This window comes from Salvelinus alpinus, chromosome 35 (assembly GCF_045679555.1).
Source record: "Salvelinus alpinus chromosome 35, SLU_Salpinus.1, whole genome shotgun sequence".
NCBI classification, from domain to species: domain Eukaryota; kingdom Metazoa; phylum Chordata; class Actinopteri; order Salmoniformes; family Salmonidae; genus Salvelinus; species Salvelinus alpinus.
In genome coordinates, this window is record NC_092120.1 from 12555220 (window position 1) to 12571878 (window position 16659).

The following is a 16659-nucleotide window of genomic DNA, read 5'->3' on the forward strand; positions in this document are numbered from 1 at the left end:
CCTGATTTTCCCCCAAAGGAAACTTGGCATGACATGGTGATGAATCACTTATGATTAATAACAAGATCTTAAAAGACAGCTTGTTTTTGTTATGGGTTGTCATTCACTTTTGAACACCCACCAACAAACTGAGGCAACCATAATGAAGAACATATTTATTTCCCCCTCTCTCTTTTCTATTAAAGTTTCTACCCATTTCCCATGAAGTTAGTTTCCTATTTGTAATGAAGAGAAACAACTAATCTTATTCAATAACAGACAGGCTTACTTATCGACTGCCAGAGATAGCCACACAAAGCAAAATCAAAACCCCTGCTACATACAGTATATTAATCAATTTTATTAGGTTCTAGCTTTCCTCTGTGCAAATACAACCACAATACAATTATATCTAATGACATGACTCACTAAATCAATTTAATTGCCAGAGAGGTTTTAACTATAAATGTTGAAGGTTCTGACCTAGCATTTTCTCTTTATGTGTTAGAATACCCAGGGTGGAATAACAACAGAGACAAAGCTATTTCAATGTACTATTGCACAAGATAGCCCCATATCTTATTTTCCCCACAGTCACCTCAAAAGACATTGTGTGACATTAAAGGTTGCAAACCCTGGCAGTGGTGCTTGACTTGGACTGAAATAGGTGCCGGTACTCATTTTGGGTGCAGGTACCTTTTATATTTAGGTGCAGGAGCGCTACAATACTTGGAGCTAATATTCTATAAGAGGTGCAGGAGCTCAAGCAGTAGAACATTTGAGGTACCGGTACTCTGCTCCTGCCCAAGTCAAGCACTGCCCTGCAGAAAAGGGAATGGCTTCGTCCACCACATTCCACATTCCTGAGTGCGTAACAGAGCAACGAAGAAAATAAGACTTAAAGGGCTGGTCTTCTTCCTTCATTTCTCATAAGCGTGATCAGTCACTGACAACATATGCTAAAGTGTTGAAGGGCTGAATTGGTTCACTAATCTTTCATCTTTAGGTAAGTGCTGAGAGTTTGTCTGACTACTTTATATAAAATGTTGATCATTGTAACAGTATAAAGATATTCACAGTAGGGAGATGGTGATAGCACCAGTCATTTTCACTCATTTAGATATTTGAGTGTAAAATTACCTCAATAATGTTAGCAGTAACTATTATTAGGCTACAGGATGAGTTTACAAATACCAAACAGTCGGGCATCAAGGAAAAACTATAAAAAATCTAGATATGCAAATTTGACTTTTTAAGTGACTGAGAAATCAAATGAGTAAAAATAAGTAAGCAGGCCTAGACAGGCTGTATCAGATAAATATAGAACCACACTGTGATTATAGGAGGAGTCACCATCATCAGCTTTACTCTGTTATACATTTCCCTCAAGTCCAGGAACACAGTGATCTGCCAGGTGGATGATGGTGCGTTTGACTCCATTAATATTGTGCTAACTGAAGGACTCATGTGAGGGCCATGGTTTTGTGCAGTCTGTGCAATTGAGCCATTGCATCACATATGGCTTTAATGTTAATGTGTTAGGGTACAACTTGATATTGAAGACTTTTAACCAGGTCTCTTGAAAAACAGATTCTGTCAGTGAGACTAAGCTGTATAAAAAAAGTTAAATATATCTATGTAAAAATAAAACTGTAGCTCAAGTCAAACTCACAACATTGCAGTATGCATGCCAAGCAAACACACAATGGACAGTACCATGACAGACTAGGTTGGGGTAAGTCATTACCTGGGAGCAGTTTTAAAGCTAATTTCCTGCAATTCTACACATGTTATAGCTCATCTCGTGCCATTTGTCACATTTTGCCATGAGGCTGAGAGAAAACGTTGCAGTTTTAAACTGTCCAGTGAAAATCACTTTTAAAAGTGAATATTGTTAACTCATACTCAAATGTTGTTGCCTCATCCTATACATAGTATTTGTGGCCGAAGTATAAATAAAAATCAACTCAAACTTGTATCTCAAGCAAAAATAATGCTTACTATGATATCACCCTCCTGAGGAGGATGAGCTGGCTAATCACCGTTCTACTCGTATTCATATTTTTAATGACCGGCATACGCCCACACCATTCCTACACAGAAAATGTGCTTTAACATACTTAATTACCATTTTTTAGAAGGAAAACCATTTCACTCATTGTAATTAATGAGTCATATTTCGTAGAAATCTGGAAACACTGGACAGTTATTTTAGAAGGTCACCTTTGGACAAAAACAGCAGCTTTGAACTGATCATGCACCATCATACCCAGTCATTTAATCCTTAAATGGCTACATTAGTGCCATTTCTTACAGATGTAAAAACTGATCAGAGTTGTGGTTGTAAAATAACTGCATCTTGCTGTAACTGTTGGTTTGAGTTAGGGCTGTCATGGTGGTGTGTCCATTAAAACACTGAGATGGTGGTTTGAGTTAGGGCTGTCATGGTGGTGTGTCCATTAAAACACTGAGATGGTGGTTTGAGTTAGGGCTATCATGGTGGTGTGTCCATTAAAACACTGAGATGGTGGTTTGAGTTAGGGCTGTCATGGTGGTGTGTCCATTAAAACACTGAGATGGTGGTTTGAGTTAGGGCTATCATGGTGGTGTGTCCATTAAAACACTGAGATGGTGGTTTGAGTTAGGGCTGTCATGGTGGTGTGTCCATTAAAACACTGAGAAGGTGGTTTGAGTTAGGGCTGTCATGGTGGTGTGTCCATTAAAACACTGAGATGGTGGTTTGAGTTAGGGCTATCATGGTGGTGTGTCCATTAAAACACTGAGATGGTGGTTTGAGTTAGGGCTGTCATGGTGGTGTGTCCATTAAAACACTGAGAAGGTGGTTTGAGTTAGGGCTGTCATGGTGGTGTGTCCATTAAAACACTGAGATGGTGGTTTGAGTTAGGGCTATCATGGTGGTGTGTCCATTAAAACACTGAGATGGTGGTTTGAGTTAGGGCTGTCATGGTGGTGTGTCCATTAAAACACTGAGATGGTGGTTTGAGTTAGGGCTGTCATGGTGGTGTGTCCATTAAAACACTGAGATGGTGGTTTGAGTTAGGGCTATCATGGTGGTGTGTCCATTAAAACACTGAGATGGTGGTTTGAGTTAGGGCTGTCATGGTGGTGTGTCCATTAAAACACTGAGATGGTGGTTTGAGTTAGGGCTGTCATGGTGGTGTGTCCATTAAAACACTGAGAAGGTGGTTTGAGTTAGGGCTATCATGGTGGTGTGTCCATTAAAACACTGAGATGGTGGTTTGAGTTAGGGCTGTCATGGTGGTGTGTCCATTAAAACACTGAGATGGTGGTTTGAGTTAGGGCTGTCATGGTGGTGTGTCCATTAAAACACTGAGATGGTGGTTTGAGTTAGGGCTATCATGGTGGTGTGTCCATTAAAACACTGAGATGGTGGTTTGAGTTAGGGCTGTCATGGTGGTGTGTCCATTAAAACACTGAGATGGTGGTTTGAGTTAGGGCTGTCATGGTGGTGTGTCCATTAAAACACTGAGAAGGTGGTTTGAGTTAGGGCTGTCATGGTGGTGTGTCCATTAAAACACTGAGATGGTGGTTTGAGTTAGGGCTGTCATGGTGGTGTGTCCATTAAAACACTGAGATGGTGGTTTGAGTTAGGGCTGTCATGGTGGTGTGTCCATTAAAACACTGAGATGGTGGTTTGAGTTAGGGCTATCATGGTGGTGTGTCCATTAAAACACTGAGATGGTGGTTTGAGTTAGGGCTGTCATGGTGGTGTGTCCATTAAAACACTGAGATGGTGGTTTGAGTTAGGGCTGTCATGGTGGTGTGTCCATTAAAACACTGAGATGGTGGTTTGAGGTAGGGCTGTCATGGTGGTGTGTCCATTAAAACACTGAGATGGTGCTTTGAGTTAGGGCTGTCATGGTGGTGTGTCCATTAAAACACTGAGATGGTGGTTTGAGTTAGGGCTGTCATGGTGGTGTGTCCATTAAAACACTGAGATGGTGGTTTGAGTTAGGGCTGTCATGGTGGTGTGTCCATTAAAACACTGAGATGGTGGTTTGAGTTAGGGCTGTCATGGTGGTGTGTCCATTAAAACACTGAGATGGTGGTTTGAGTTAGGGCTGTCATGGTGGTGTGTCCATTAAAACACTGAGATGGTGGTTTGAGTTAGGGCTGTCATGGTGGTGTGTCCATTTAAACACTGAGAAGGTGGTTTGAGTTAGGGCTGTCATGGTGGTGTGTCCATTAAAACACTGAGATGGTGGTTTGAGTTAGGGCTGTCATGGTGGTGTGTCCATTAAAACACTGAGATGGTGCTTTGAGTTAGGGCTGTCATAGTGGTGTGTCCATTAAAACACTGAGATGGTGGTTTGAGTTAGGGCTGTCATGGTGGTGTGTCCATTAAAACACTGAGATGGTGGTTTGAGTTAGGGCTATCATGGTGGTGTGTCCATTAAAACACTGAGATGGTGGTTTGAGTTAGGGCTGTCATGGTGGTGTGTCCATTAAAACACTGAGATGGTGGTTTGAGTTAGGGCTGTCATGGTGGTGTCCATTAAAACACTGAGATGGTGGTTTGAGTTAGGGCTGTCATGGTGGTGTGTCCATTAAAACACTGAGAAGGTGGTTTGAGTTAGGGCTGTCATGGTGGTGTGTCCATTAAAACACTGAGATGGTGGTTTGAGTTAGGGCTGTCATGGTGGTGTGTCCATTAAAACACTGAGATGGTGGTTTGAGTTAGGGCTGTCATGGTGGTGTGTCCATTAAAACACTGAGAAGGTGGTTTGAGTTAGGGCTGTCATGGTGGTGTGTCCATTAAAACACTGAGATGGTGGTTTGAGTTAGGGCTGTCATGGTGGTGTGTCCATTAAAACACTGAGATGGTGGTTTGAGTTAGGGCTGTCATGGTGGTGTGTCCACACGCTTGGAGGTAAGGATGACAGCAGTGGTGTGTAGTATATGGCGACACGGATATCACTTATTATTGATATCTACATAGCGCGTTGATGTGAATCACACTGCTGCTCTCTCATTTAGCGGATTGTGGATGGCTGTTTACAAACCTAAATGTGTATTTGAACCCAATAATGGTTGAATTCAATACGTTTAAGCTGCCTATCAATCATTGTTTTTGAAACCAGTGGACAGCCAGTGAAAAATGCGCTCTTGCAACAGCTTCATAGTGCAGATCCAAACCTATGGAATAAAAGTGGGGCTTTTATTGCTCAATTTAATTCATGCTGATAAAAAACAAAAACAAAAATCCATAGGCCTAATGGACACATGCTCAAATTGTCACACTTTTGATAGACTTAAAGGGGCAATCTGTAGTTGCTACATCAATTTTTGTACTTATACATTATAATATATATATATATCTTATATTCTTGAAGAATATAATTTACAAATGCCTCATGAGCTTAGTTCAACTGTCACACTCCATGAGAACCCAAAATATATGCTTGTTTTACTCCAATGTTTGTAAACATTGTAAATGTAAACACACACTGTATAGCCACATATCATGATTAAAACAATACTTTTTATATCATGGATGGTCAGTCCTTGCATCCATAGCTCTGTCTATTAATCTGAGAGTGGTTACATTTCTCCAGGCCCATCCCTCAGCTTTTTACCAAAACAGGCAGGGTGAACCATTTAGTTATGGTTTCTTCTGTGGATTTGCACTTTAAACAGCTGTATATTATCAAGATATCAAAGTGTCACCAACAAAAAGATAAACAATAGGTCTATAGCAAATGCAGCATATGGCATTAATTTTTCACATGTAAATAGCACTTTTCAGTAGTCCTCAAAGCATGCCATTTCATGAGCACAGCATTTATTTTTTAACTCGAATCAATGAGCCCAATCAGTCCTACATGACAACAAAATCATAAACAACAGAGTAGTGCTGGCTAATAAATCCTTAGTTTTGGTGTCATGTTGAGGTAAAACTATTTGGCTAATATATACTTCCATATTTCCAAGTCCTATTCTTGAAGATCAAAGGGAATAACATTAATTGGAATGACTGGAATTCTGATAGATTTAGTTTTTTAATGTAAAGCTATAATTTAATGGTATTATATGTAGTAGAAAGCGATGGGTTAGAAGAAACCTACATAACCAAACCATAAAGTAAAATTTAACATCCATATATGGCCAGCTATGTAAACTTTAACATTGATTTATCCTGCAATATATGTGGTTCAATTGGGAACATACATTTTTGCCTTCTTCTAATGCCTCTAAAGGGGAAAGTAATCTAAAAGTAACCGAACCGGTAACATATATTATTTTTCTTCAGGTGTTGAACTTGGGAGTTTCTTTGAAGACAATATAGCTAATTGGCAATAAAGCAAGTACGAGGAAATGTTTACTGAGAAAATATTATCAGTTGAATATATGATGTCTATCAGATGTTGTTTTGTCTCAGTTTTATTTGGATGTGTCTCAAAGTGGGTGAGTACTAGGTTTATAATAGGTTTATAGGTTGTATGGGTCAATATAAGTTGTTTGAACATGCTTTCTGGGCACTAAACTTAGCCTTACATTTCTCCTGGCTTGTCTAAATAAACTGCTTAGCTGGCTATGCGGATGTTAATTTCCCTGAAGCTACAGTATATACTACTTTAAGTAGACTGCTTTGACCCTGGTGGGTCCCATCGTTTTCAAACATAAATGTATAGCTGTAACAGGTATTGAATTTCAGTGCCTAAATCTATGAGCCAATAGTCAGCAGTACTCCAGCTTTACAATGTTGTTGATCAATCAATCACTCAAGTTTATTTGATATAGCCCTTCGTACATCAGCTAATATCTCGAAGTGCTGTACAGAAACCCAGCCTAAAACCCCAAACAGCAAGCAATGCAGGTGTAGAAGCACGGTGGCTAGGAAAAACTCCCTAGAAAGGCCAAAAGCATAGGCCATATGCTTTTTGTACGATGTGTCACAATTTCATTAAGTTCTTCTTGTCATCGGTGGTGATATGGATATTTACACATAATTAATTAGATCCTACCACTTAAATGTCTTCACACGTCTACAGAAATTCAAGTAAAAGTCCATCCTCAGGTCACAGCATAGCCCACAAGATTCCATGCATATGTCACTCTTTTGTAGATAATAATTAGCCTATCAAAAGTGAAGTTTTGTATTTGTAGTGTAATCACACATATTTGGGTGACCAATCTTGATTGGCAAGTCGTCTGATTCCAGTATTAGACATTCAGAAGCACACAACCAGTGAGTTAATGGCTCACCAGGCTAACTAACAGAGTTCATGTAGCCTATTAATACTCTATACATGTAGGTTAGAGGCACACAACTCAGGGTTGACTGCTCTGACCTGGTGGTAAGTAGTAACACTAAGTAAATATAGACCGGCTTTAGAAGGAAGCTCCTACTTTCCTGTAAAAAATCCTCCCCTTCTCATCAGCCACTGATTGTGTCATATTTATGAGTTACCATCTGGTCTGACATTGGTCCGTGGGACATTAATCAACCACTCAGTTATAGTTGGCTGATATTGATTTAATCACTCTGCAAGGTCTAGTGTTAATCTAAGCAGTTTTTAATGGAGGAAGACCATATTGTGCTGGGTTCCTGGTACAATAACAATAAGACTGATAAATACTAATATTGAACCATTTCATGATTGGCCTATGCTTTATGGTGGTCATTATGCTGGGTTATTGTTTTGTGATGGGGTTATATGCATGTGAGGCATTTTACTGATTCAATATTATTGAAACGTTTGTTATCTTTTCTTCATTTGTAGGAATAGCTATCAGTGTTGGCTAGATAACTGATAAGCTTCTCTAAACTACGGGTACAGTAGGTATCATTGTGCAATAAAGCTATGCAGGTTTTTTTTTTTTTTAACATGCAGATGCTACGTAGCATAGCAACAAGGAAGTGCATATTTCCTCTGTTAAATTACAAAACATCCCCACACAGTAAGGAAATATTTATGGAACCCTGCCAGATATGAATGTCAGTGGAGGCGGTGCACGTCAGATAAGGAGATCAAGACAGCAGTCTAACAGACTGTCCAATTAATTATAAACATCATAAATTGACCCTTCCAGCAGAAAGAAGGAATTCATTATCTAAATATTAACCTCTATATCAAGAGCAGAACTCTGACCTGAATTTTGAAAGGGTCAGTCTTATTTGCTGGTCTCCAGGAAGTATCCATTGCCTATGTATATGCTACCCAATGTATACAGTACAGTAAACAAAGTGGAGGCTCATTGAATACCTCAGACATTTTGGTATCAGAAAATACAATATGCCACAGATAAAAAAATATATAATCCAGAATCTTTATTGAGAAAAGCAAGGGCTTCTGAAAATAAAATGTTTTCGTTAAATGTTTCATCCCTTGGTATTACTCAAAATATCATAAAACATTGCTAGAATAACAAACTTACCATAGGCTATAGCAGGGGTTCCCAAACTTTTTCACTCGGGGCCCCCCTTCCAACATTGGGGAACATTCCACGCCACAAGCACTACACTAGCTGTTCACAGCCCTCTTGTTGGTGGAGAGAATTTTGCAAGTTTAAAGGAAAGGATTATGAGAACTTGGGGGATTGTACCTAACAGCCATGAGCAGAGTACTGTGTCTTATGAGGGTTAGTAGAAACATTCAGCCATGAGAATTAGTCAGCAAGAGGAATTTAATCTCAGTCAAGGAGGATGAATCAGTTCACTCCCTTGTGTAAGTCATACCAACACATCAGCTGGTCTTGAACATATAACAGCATCACCTCCACTAACAGGTACAGTTACACACTTTTAAAAGATGCATCTTTAAATTTACTATTCACAGGAATACTTTAAAGGTTCTCCATTGAGCATGCATTTTAGCCCAGAAATAGGTTTAATCTGGGTCCTGGTAACAGCCCACTTAGAATGGCATATATCCTTTATTAGTAGTCTATTCAAACAGACACCATTTCAAAGGAAACAAGCACTCATTAAGATCAAGTGTGGCCAATTAGTGGGTGCAGCCAACACACCCGAACACGCATAACAAGATATAGAATTTTGTTTATGCTCGGAAAGGAATATGTTTTTAAATAACATTCTTCCAACATCCTTTGAATTATGTTTATGTTTATGACAGTTTCCCTAATGTTCTGAGAATATTACTTTAAATAGAACATGAGAAACTGTAGAAAACGTTATGCTGAAGTCCTGAAATTCCCATGGAAGAATATTGTTCTCTGAACAATTTGAGAACATTCATTTAAATAGAACCCTGAGGAAACGTTATGGGAAAGTTGTATGCAAAACCATAGGACAACCACGCTCTCACCAAGCTCTAAGAAACATATGGTTCTAGGAACGTTATGTGCTAGCTGGGAAGGTTATGCACGTTGTTGGAGAAACCACACCACTGCATCAAAATGCTGACAGCAGTTCCCATTGAGCATTTCACTTCCCAACACCACAATAGTAGTCTGAATTAAGTCAATAGATCAGGTGGTGTGCATGCCAGAACTGACCATACGGTCCGTGTTGAGAAATCTCACGTTCAGTTGCCATTTCCTAATTTTATTGCCCACAAAGCGAGAACTATACATTATAGGCAGGACATTATTAGTTGTTGGTATTCTTGATCTGGTTGCTTTTTGCCTATTTTATCAATACTTTGCTGACTTCTACACTAAAGCCTAACTTGAAAGATGCACACTGTTGGACCATTCTTCACTGCAAGCATGTTAATATTCAACCTGTAATAATCAAGACAGTGATGGTAAACATGGATGTAAACATGTATCCATAGATAAGAGTGTCATGGCGATATTTCACAAATCCCTTCTCTTGGCTTTGAAACAGAAATGTGTGGGTAATGTTGGGCACAGACACATAAATACTGGTAACATCAGAGTGAAATCTATTTCCTCCCTATTTCCTCTAGTTGCAATTGAGGATTGAAGGACGTAAAGAGGAGACTATAGTCAAACTTCAATGATAAAGACCTAGAGAATGTAATAGATGTTTGTTAACAATCTTGTCAATCTTGTAATTTGTTAAACTTGACAGATTTTTACATTCCTTTACAGATCGAAAATGTACATGCGCACAATGATTCTACTGGGTTTTGTGTGGTTTAGTCCGCCACTTCTTGTGGCCCTTGCCTCACCAACCCCTGCTACGAATGATGAGAGAGGCCCCTGTCAAATCTACAACTCTGGACGCTCCGCAAACTGCCTTGGTCAGCGACTGGATCATGTTCCATGGAAGCACCTCCCTTCCACGCTTGAAAGTATAGATCTCTCCTACAATGAAATTCATGCCATTCGTGTTAATTACTTTTCTCGCCTACCTCATCTTCGTGTCCTCGAGCTGCAGTTCAACAACATCTCTGTGATAGAGGACCGTGCCTTCTACAACAACCCCCTCCTGGAGCATCTTAACATCTTTAACAACTCCCTAGAGGAAATCCCTGCCAACGCCTTGCAGGACCTCTTTAATCTAAGGGAACTCCTTATGTCGAATAACCTTTACACCCAGGCCACATTGTCAGCTGACGTTTTCTCCAGAATGACCCACCTCAAGGCCCTGTCCATGGGCGGCCCCTTGGTCAAGGGTCTAAGGAAAGGGGACTTCCAGGCATTGAGGAACATTCAGTTACAGGACTTTGCCATTAAAACTTCATCAAATATAAGTTACTATGAACCGGGTAGTCTGAAGGTAATCCAGACAGGTAGAATGGGTTTTGACATGGCTATAGATCAGAAGCCGAATTTCCTACCTTTGATTCTACGAGACATGGCCAACAAGACTTTCAGTCTCATCCAATTCAGGAACCTCTTTGAGTTCATGTATTACATGGGAGATGAGGATATTTTCAGAGGCTTGCAAGACATCAAAGTAGATTCGCTCATCTTTCACCGTGGAAAATTCAATGAGAACCTTATGAGGATGGCTCTGTTTAATCTACAGGTCACCCCCCTTAAACGTCTGACACTTCAATACATTGACTTTGCTCGCTCGCCCAACTTTCTGGATAATGGCTTGGGATCCAGTATCAAAGACCTTGCACTGAGTAGACTAAATCTGTGGTAAGCATATCTTATTCTACTCTGTTAAATTACAAAAGCACTATGCAGATATTTCTACCCAGAAGATACAAAAACAAATACAGGTTCCTAGTCACAAGTGTATTTTCTTCATCAATTGAAATCTTTTGTCATATCTATGTATTGTGAAAGTACCAATTATGTTATCATCTTGACCACACATGTTTTTTTCATGCTTACATGTTTTGTCTCCATTACTCCTCAGGCACATCAGTAATCCAGACATTTTGCGATTCGACTGGCGCTTCACATGGTTCAACAAAGTCCGACTGCTGTCCATTCAGAATGTCAACTTCAAATCTGTGCCTTGCGATGCCTGGCTTAATATGGAAGACATGAAGGTTTTGGACATCTCAAACAACCGCCTGCAGGACAACATCCTCTTCAACCAGAGATGCGACTACAGGGGCAACATGCCGGCTCTTCGTTCCTTCAATGTCAGCACCAACCAACTGACCAGCCTTCAGGACTTAGCCTCCCTGACCAGGGAGTTCAAACAGTTGAAGGTCCTGGATGTCAGCCACAACATGCTGGGCTCTGCTGAGAAGAGTCGCAACTGTAACTGGATGCAGAACATCACCCAGGTGATCGCTCACCACAACAGATTCAAAAGTGGTGCCCTCCAGTGTCTGCCCACCACAGTACAATTCCTGGACCTCTCGTACTGTGACCTGGACCAGCTGGACATGGCCTACTTCCAACAAACCATCAGCCTCAAGGAGCTCCTGCTCAATGGGAACAAGATCAAGTTCATCCCCTCTGGGTGGAGAAGTTACTCCTTGCAGTCACTGGCTCTGGATGGGAATTCCTTTGGGCTCATCAGCATGGGCTCCTTCCAGGACATGCCCCAGCTGTCTCGACTGACGGCGGGGAACAACCCATTTCACTGCACCTGCGACCTCCATGCCTTCATCCAGGACACAATTTCCAAGGGGAAGGTCAACATCACTGACTGGCCAGAGAACTACAAGTGTTACCATCCAAAGGCCCTGCTCAATACCGCTGTGGCAAATTTCTTCCCGGGTCACGTGGCCTGCGATATCAGACTGGTCATCATCATCTGTGTGGCTACTACTGCAGCTGTGGTTTTAGTGTTGATGCTTATATGCTACATATTCAATGTTCCCTGGTACATCAAAGCCACATATCAGATCCTCAGAGCCAAATACAGGGCTCATCAGGAAGGAGCATCTGGAAAATCACAGATCTATGTTTACCATGCCTTTATCTCCTACAGCCACCCAGATGCAGACTGGGTCAGGGACCAGTTGTTGCCCTGCTTGGAGAACAGCAAGCCCCCCTACCGACTCTGTATCCATGAGAGAGACTTCATGCCAGGAAAGTGGATCATCGACAACATCATTGAAAATATTGAGAGCAGCGAAAAGGTAAGAGTGAGGACCCACCAAGACAAGTTAGAGGTGTTTTAACAAGTGAATAGTACTAGACTTTTGAATATAAAAGGTCAATTGAACAACCCAAAATGTAAGATGTATGTTTTGTTTAGGTTTGTATCCTGATTCCTGCACTGTGAATTTGCCTAAATGAATACACCCTATCCTCTGAATTTTTTGTTTCCTAATCCAGGTCATATTTGTGTTGTCACACCACTTTGTGAACAGCGATTGGTGCAACTACGAGCTCTACTTTGCCCAGCAAAGAGCCATCGGCAAGACCTTCAGCGATGTTATTCTGGTGGTGAAAGAGCCCATCGACCCTGAATCTCTGCCCAGCAAGTATTGTAAGCTCAAGAAGATGCTGAACACCAAAACGTACCTAGAGTGGCCCCAGCAAGCCAAGCAGCAGACCTTCTTCTGGGCTCAACTTAGGAGCTGCCTGGGCAAGCCCACAGTGACTAGAGAGCAGGCTCTTAGTGGTAGGAGCAGCAGTGTATCCTCAGTGGGCGCTGTGCCTGTGATAGAGCTCCCTCTAGAGGATGGGAATCCAGCGATAGCTATGCCAAATTTAGACAGAGAAGCAGAGCTCCACAAAGTAGTTCCTCAGGAGATCGAAAATATTTCAGTGAGAAGTGCAGAGTTTTATGGGCAAAGACCAATCCCTGTAGCCGTGGCATCAGACAAAATAAGCCAAGCATGTAGCTTGTAATGTGTATAGTGTCCCAAGACCAATCTCTCTCTGAAGTGCTGAGCTTGAGTGACTTCTTGGCCATGCTGTGGCAGATAATGTGTTTTCCAAGCTGCTGGTAGCATTAGCAAGTGTTTCATAATGATGACAGTGAATAACATCATCCGTCTGCCACCCACCCTTCTGACATATACAGTGCTTACTCCCCCTTGAACTCTTTACATTTTGTTGCGATACAAAGTGGGATTTAAATATATTTAATTGTAATTTTATTGTCATTGATCTACACAAAATACTCCATAATGTCAAAGTGAAAAAAATAAAAAATAACATAAGTATAAGTATTAATTTAAAATCACAAGTATTCATCCCCTTTAGTTCAGAAGTAAAAATTGGCTTAACAAATCACATAATAAGTTATATGGAGTCACTCTGTATGAAATAATAGGGGTTGATGGGATTTCTGAATGACTACCCTTTCCTCTGTAAGGTCCCTCAGTCAAGTATTGAATTTCAAGCACAGATTCAACTACAAAGACCAATGAGCTTTTTGAAAGAAGGGCAGTGATTGGTAGATGGTAAAAATAACAAATCAGACATTGAATATATCTTTAAGCATGGCCAAGTTAATAAGTATGCTGTGGAGAATGTATCAAACAACCCAGACACATCAAAGAAACAGTCGTCCTTCTGAACTGAGCTGCAGGATAGGAAGGAAACTGCGGCCATTGCATTTTAAAACAACTACAGAGTTCAATGGCTGTGATGGGAGAAAACTGAGGATGGATCAACAACATTGTAGTGACTGCACAATAATGACCTAAATGACAGAGAAAAATAATAATACAAATATACAGACTAAAAAATATCCCAAAATATGCATATTTATGCAACAAGGCACTAAAGTAATACTGGGGGAAAAAACACGGCAAAGGAATACACTTTTTGGACTAAATGCAAAGCCTTATGTTTGGGGCAAGTCCAACACAACAAATCACTGAGTAACTGTCTCCTTATTTGCAAGCACGGTGGTGGCTGCATCATGGTATGCTTGACATCGGCAAAGACTGGTGAATTGTTCAGGATGAAAAGAAACGAGATTCAGCTAAGAACAGGCAAAATCGTAGTGGACAACCTGCTTTAGTTTGCTTTACACCAGACACTGGGAGAGGAATTCACCTTGAAACAGGACAATAACCTACAACACAAGGCCAAATCTACACTGGAGTTGTTTACCAAGAAGACAGTGAATGTTCCTGAGTGGCCAAGTTACAGTTGACTTAAATATGCTTGAAAATCTAGGGCAAGACTTGAAAATGACTTTCTAGCCATGATCCCCAACACCTTGCCAGAGCTTCAAGAATTTTGAAAAGAATAATGGGCAAATATTGCACAATACAGGTATACAAAGCTCTTATGAGACTTACCCAAGAAGACTCACAGCTGTAATCGCTGCCAAAGGTGTTACTAACATGTATTGACTTGGGGGTGAATACTTATTTATTCAAGGTATATGAATGTTCTATTTTTCAATGATGTTAAAAAATATATACAATTTTACTTCCACTATGACAGAGTATTTTGTGTAGATTGTTGACAAAAAAAATACAATTAAATCCATTTTAATCCCACTTTGTAACACAATCAAATGTGAAGAAATCCAAGGGGGGTGTTGACTTTCTGTGGCACTGTACGCCTTGTTGCAGAGGAGGTGCTCTCTGCCCCATGTGCTGTCGAAGTGACCCAGGCCAAGGGCCCTGCTGACAGGTGTTGAAAGACCACAAACTCAACAGCTCAAATGGGATTTCCCGTGTCACACTTGAGATAACAAGCGAGGTGCCAGGGAGATGTGGTGACAGGTGTCATGCAGCGTGGTTACACTCCCAACACCACTCGGCCACTGATCACAATTACTGCAACACAAAATGTATGCCATATAGCAGACACTTTTATCCAAAGAGAATTACATTTTATGTGCACGTGCACATACACATTCCATGTAGAATCGTCTCTGCCATGTCAAAAGGCATGCAAGCCACAAATCTCATATGAAAAGGGAACCAGTGGGGACTGCACGTTAAATGACAGTTGTTTAGAATGAATGTAGCTGATGTATTTTTTGAGAAAAAATGTGAAGGTCCAAATATTCTAAAAAATATAAATGTTTTACTTTTCTATACTCTATAAATGCTTTAATGTACATGTGAATGTTATTGTTAACGTGAATGGTATTTACTAATTAAGTAAATAACAAATTAGTTAATTGCTTATCATAACATTGATTGCCTAATGCAAATTAATTTATGCCAATAACTCTAATAAAACAGTGTTGTTTTGACTGTTGAGTGGGTATTTAGAAATAGGGATATGTTAAAATGCAGTGTAATTCTGTTTTACAATATCAGTGTGAAGGGCTGCTTTGTGAAACCTGGCAATATATACAACTGACCAATAGATGACACCCTTTTACATTTTCTGGAAGTCACTTTAAGTTTGTGTGTGTGTGTCTTGAGGAAGAGATCAGACTTGTATCACAGAAACTGGCAGATGTCAGACATGATATAACAAACAGCATCTGCCTGTAGTTATATGCCCAGCAAGACAGCAAACATACTTTTATTGTATAAAATGGTTGTTTTATGCAACAGAATAGAGTATTGTTAACTATTGTGTGTGTGTGTTCTACTGAGGATGGGCCTCTGGGTGATAACACTGACAGGAGATTTACGATGTCTTTTGGGTGATAAAACCTAAAGAGCATTCCAGAGCATGATTTAATGTTTCTGTTCTATACGGGGCCAGACACTGGTCTCTACACAATGAAAACTGTTGACACAGCAGATACTGTCTGCTATGTATTATAGGTATCTTTCATACAGATCTTAACCTTGTGACCCATTCTATATATCTGTTGTTCGTCATGTAGGTTGAAAGGGGTGTATCTTGGCTATAAAATACCTTTGTACTTTTGCCTCGGGGCTCTCAACGAATCATTTGATCGTGAATCGTCGACCAGCCATGACCAGCCATCATTATCGTAGAGCACTCAATCGATTCACTTTATATGTGTGCGTCGTATTGACCTGCTCTCTTATTAATAAGTGATTAAATATTTAGTTTAAGTATAACACTGACTTATGTGATAAGTTTGTCTCTCCTCATTTGATAGTAAAGAAATTAACCACCACAGTTCCTATTCTAGTACGTCTCCTTTTGTGTTTTTCCAATTGTTAAATGAGAAAATCGCTACCCAGACTAAATCAAAATGTATTATGTGCTGGCTATTTACAGAAATTGCCATCTGAGCACAGAACATAAGAAGAAAACATGTTATCACTACTCATTTTTCAATCCCATGTGCATGATCATTGCTACCTGTATTTTCAGTGTGAACTGTACAAGATAATGGAAGGTACAATTAAGTTCAAGGTTGCACAGGTTGTAAGAGATTCTAACAGTTGGTTCTGCTTCTCTGCACGGTAATGAGAGATGGTGGCTTTAGTTTCCCACACA

The 16659-nt window shown here is 40.2% G+C and overlaps 1 protein-coding gene across 1 annotated transcript; it reads left to right on the forward strand.

The window, feature by feature from the left end:
* The first annotated feature begins 584 nt into the window (after positions 1 to 584).
* tlr18 (toll-like receptor 18) lies at positions 585 to 16338 on the forward strand. The gene is made up of 4 exons (XM_071383231.1): positions 585 to 985; positions 10042 to 11043; positions 11267 to 12449; positions 12649 to 16338. The coding sequence occupies exons 2-4, from the start codon at positions 10049 to 10051 to the stop codon at positions 13165 to 13167; spliced, it is 2697 nt and encodes an 898-aa protein (XP_071239332.1). The 5' UTR covers positions 585 to 985; positions 10042 to 10048; the 3' UTR covers positions 13168 to 16338.
* Positions 16339 to 16659: the final 321 nt, after the last annotated feature.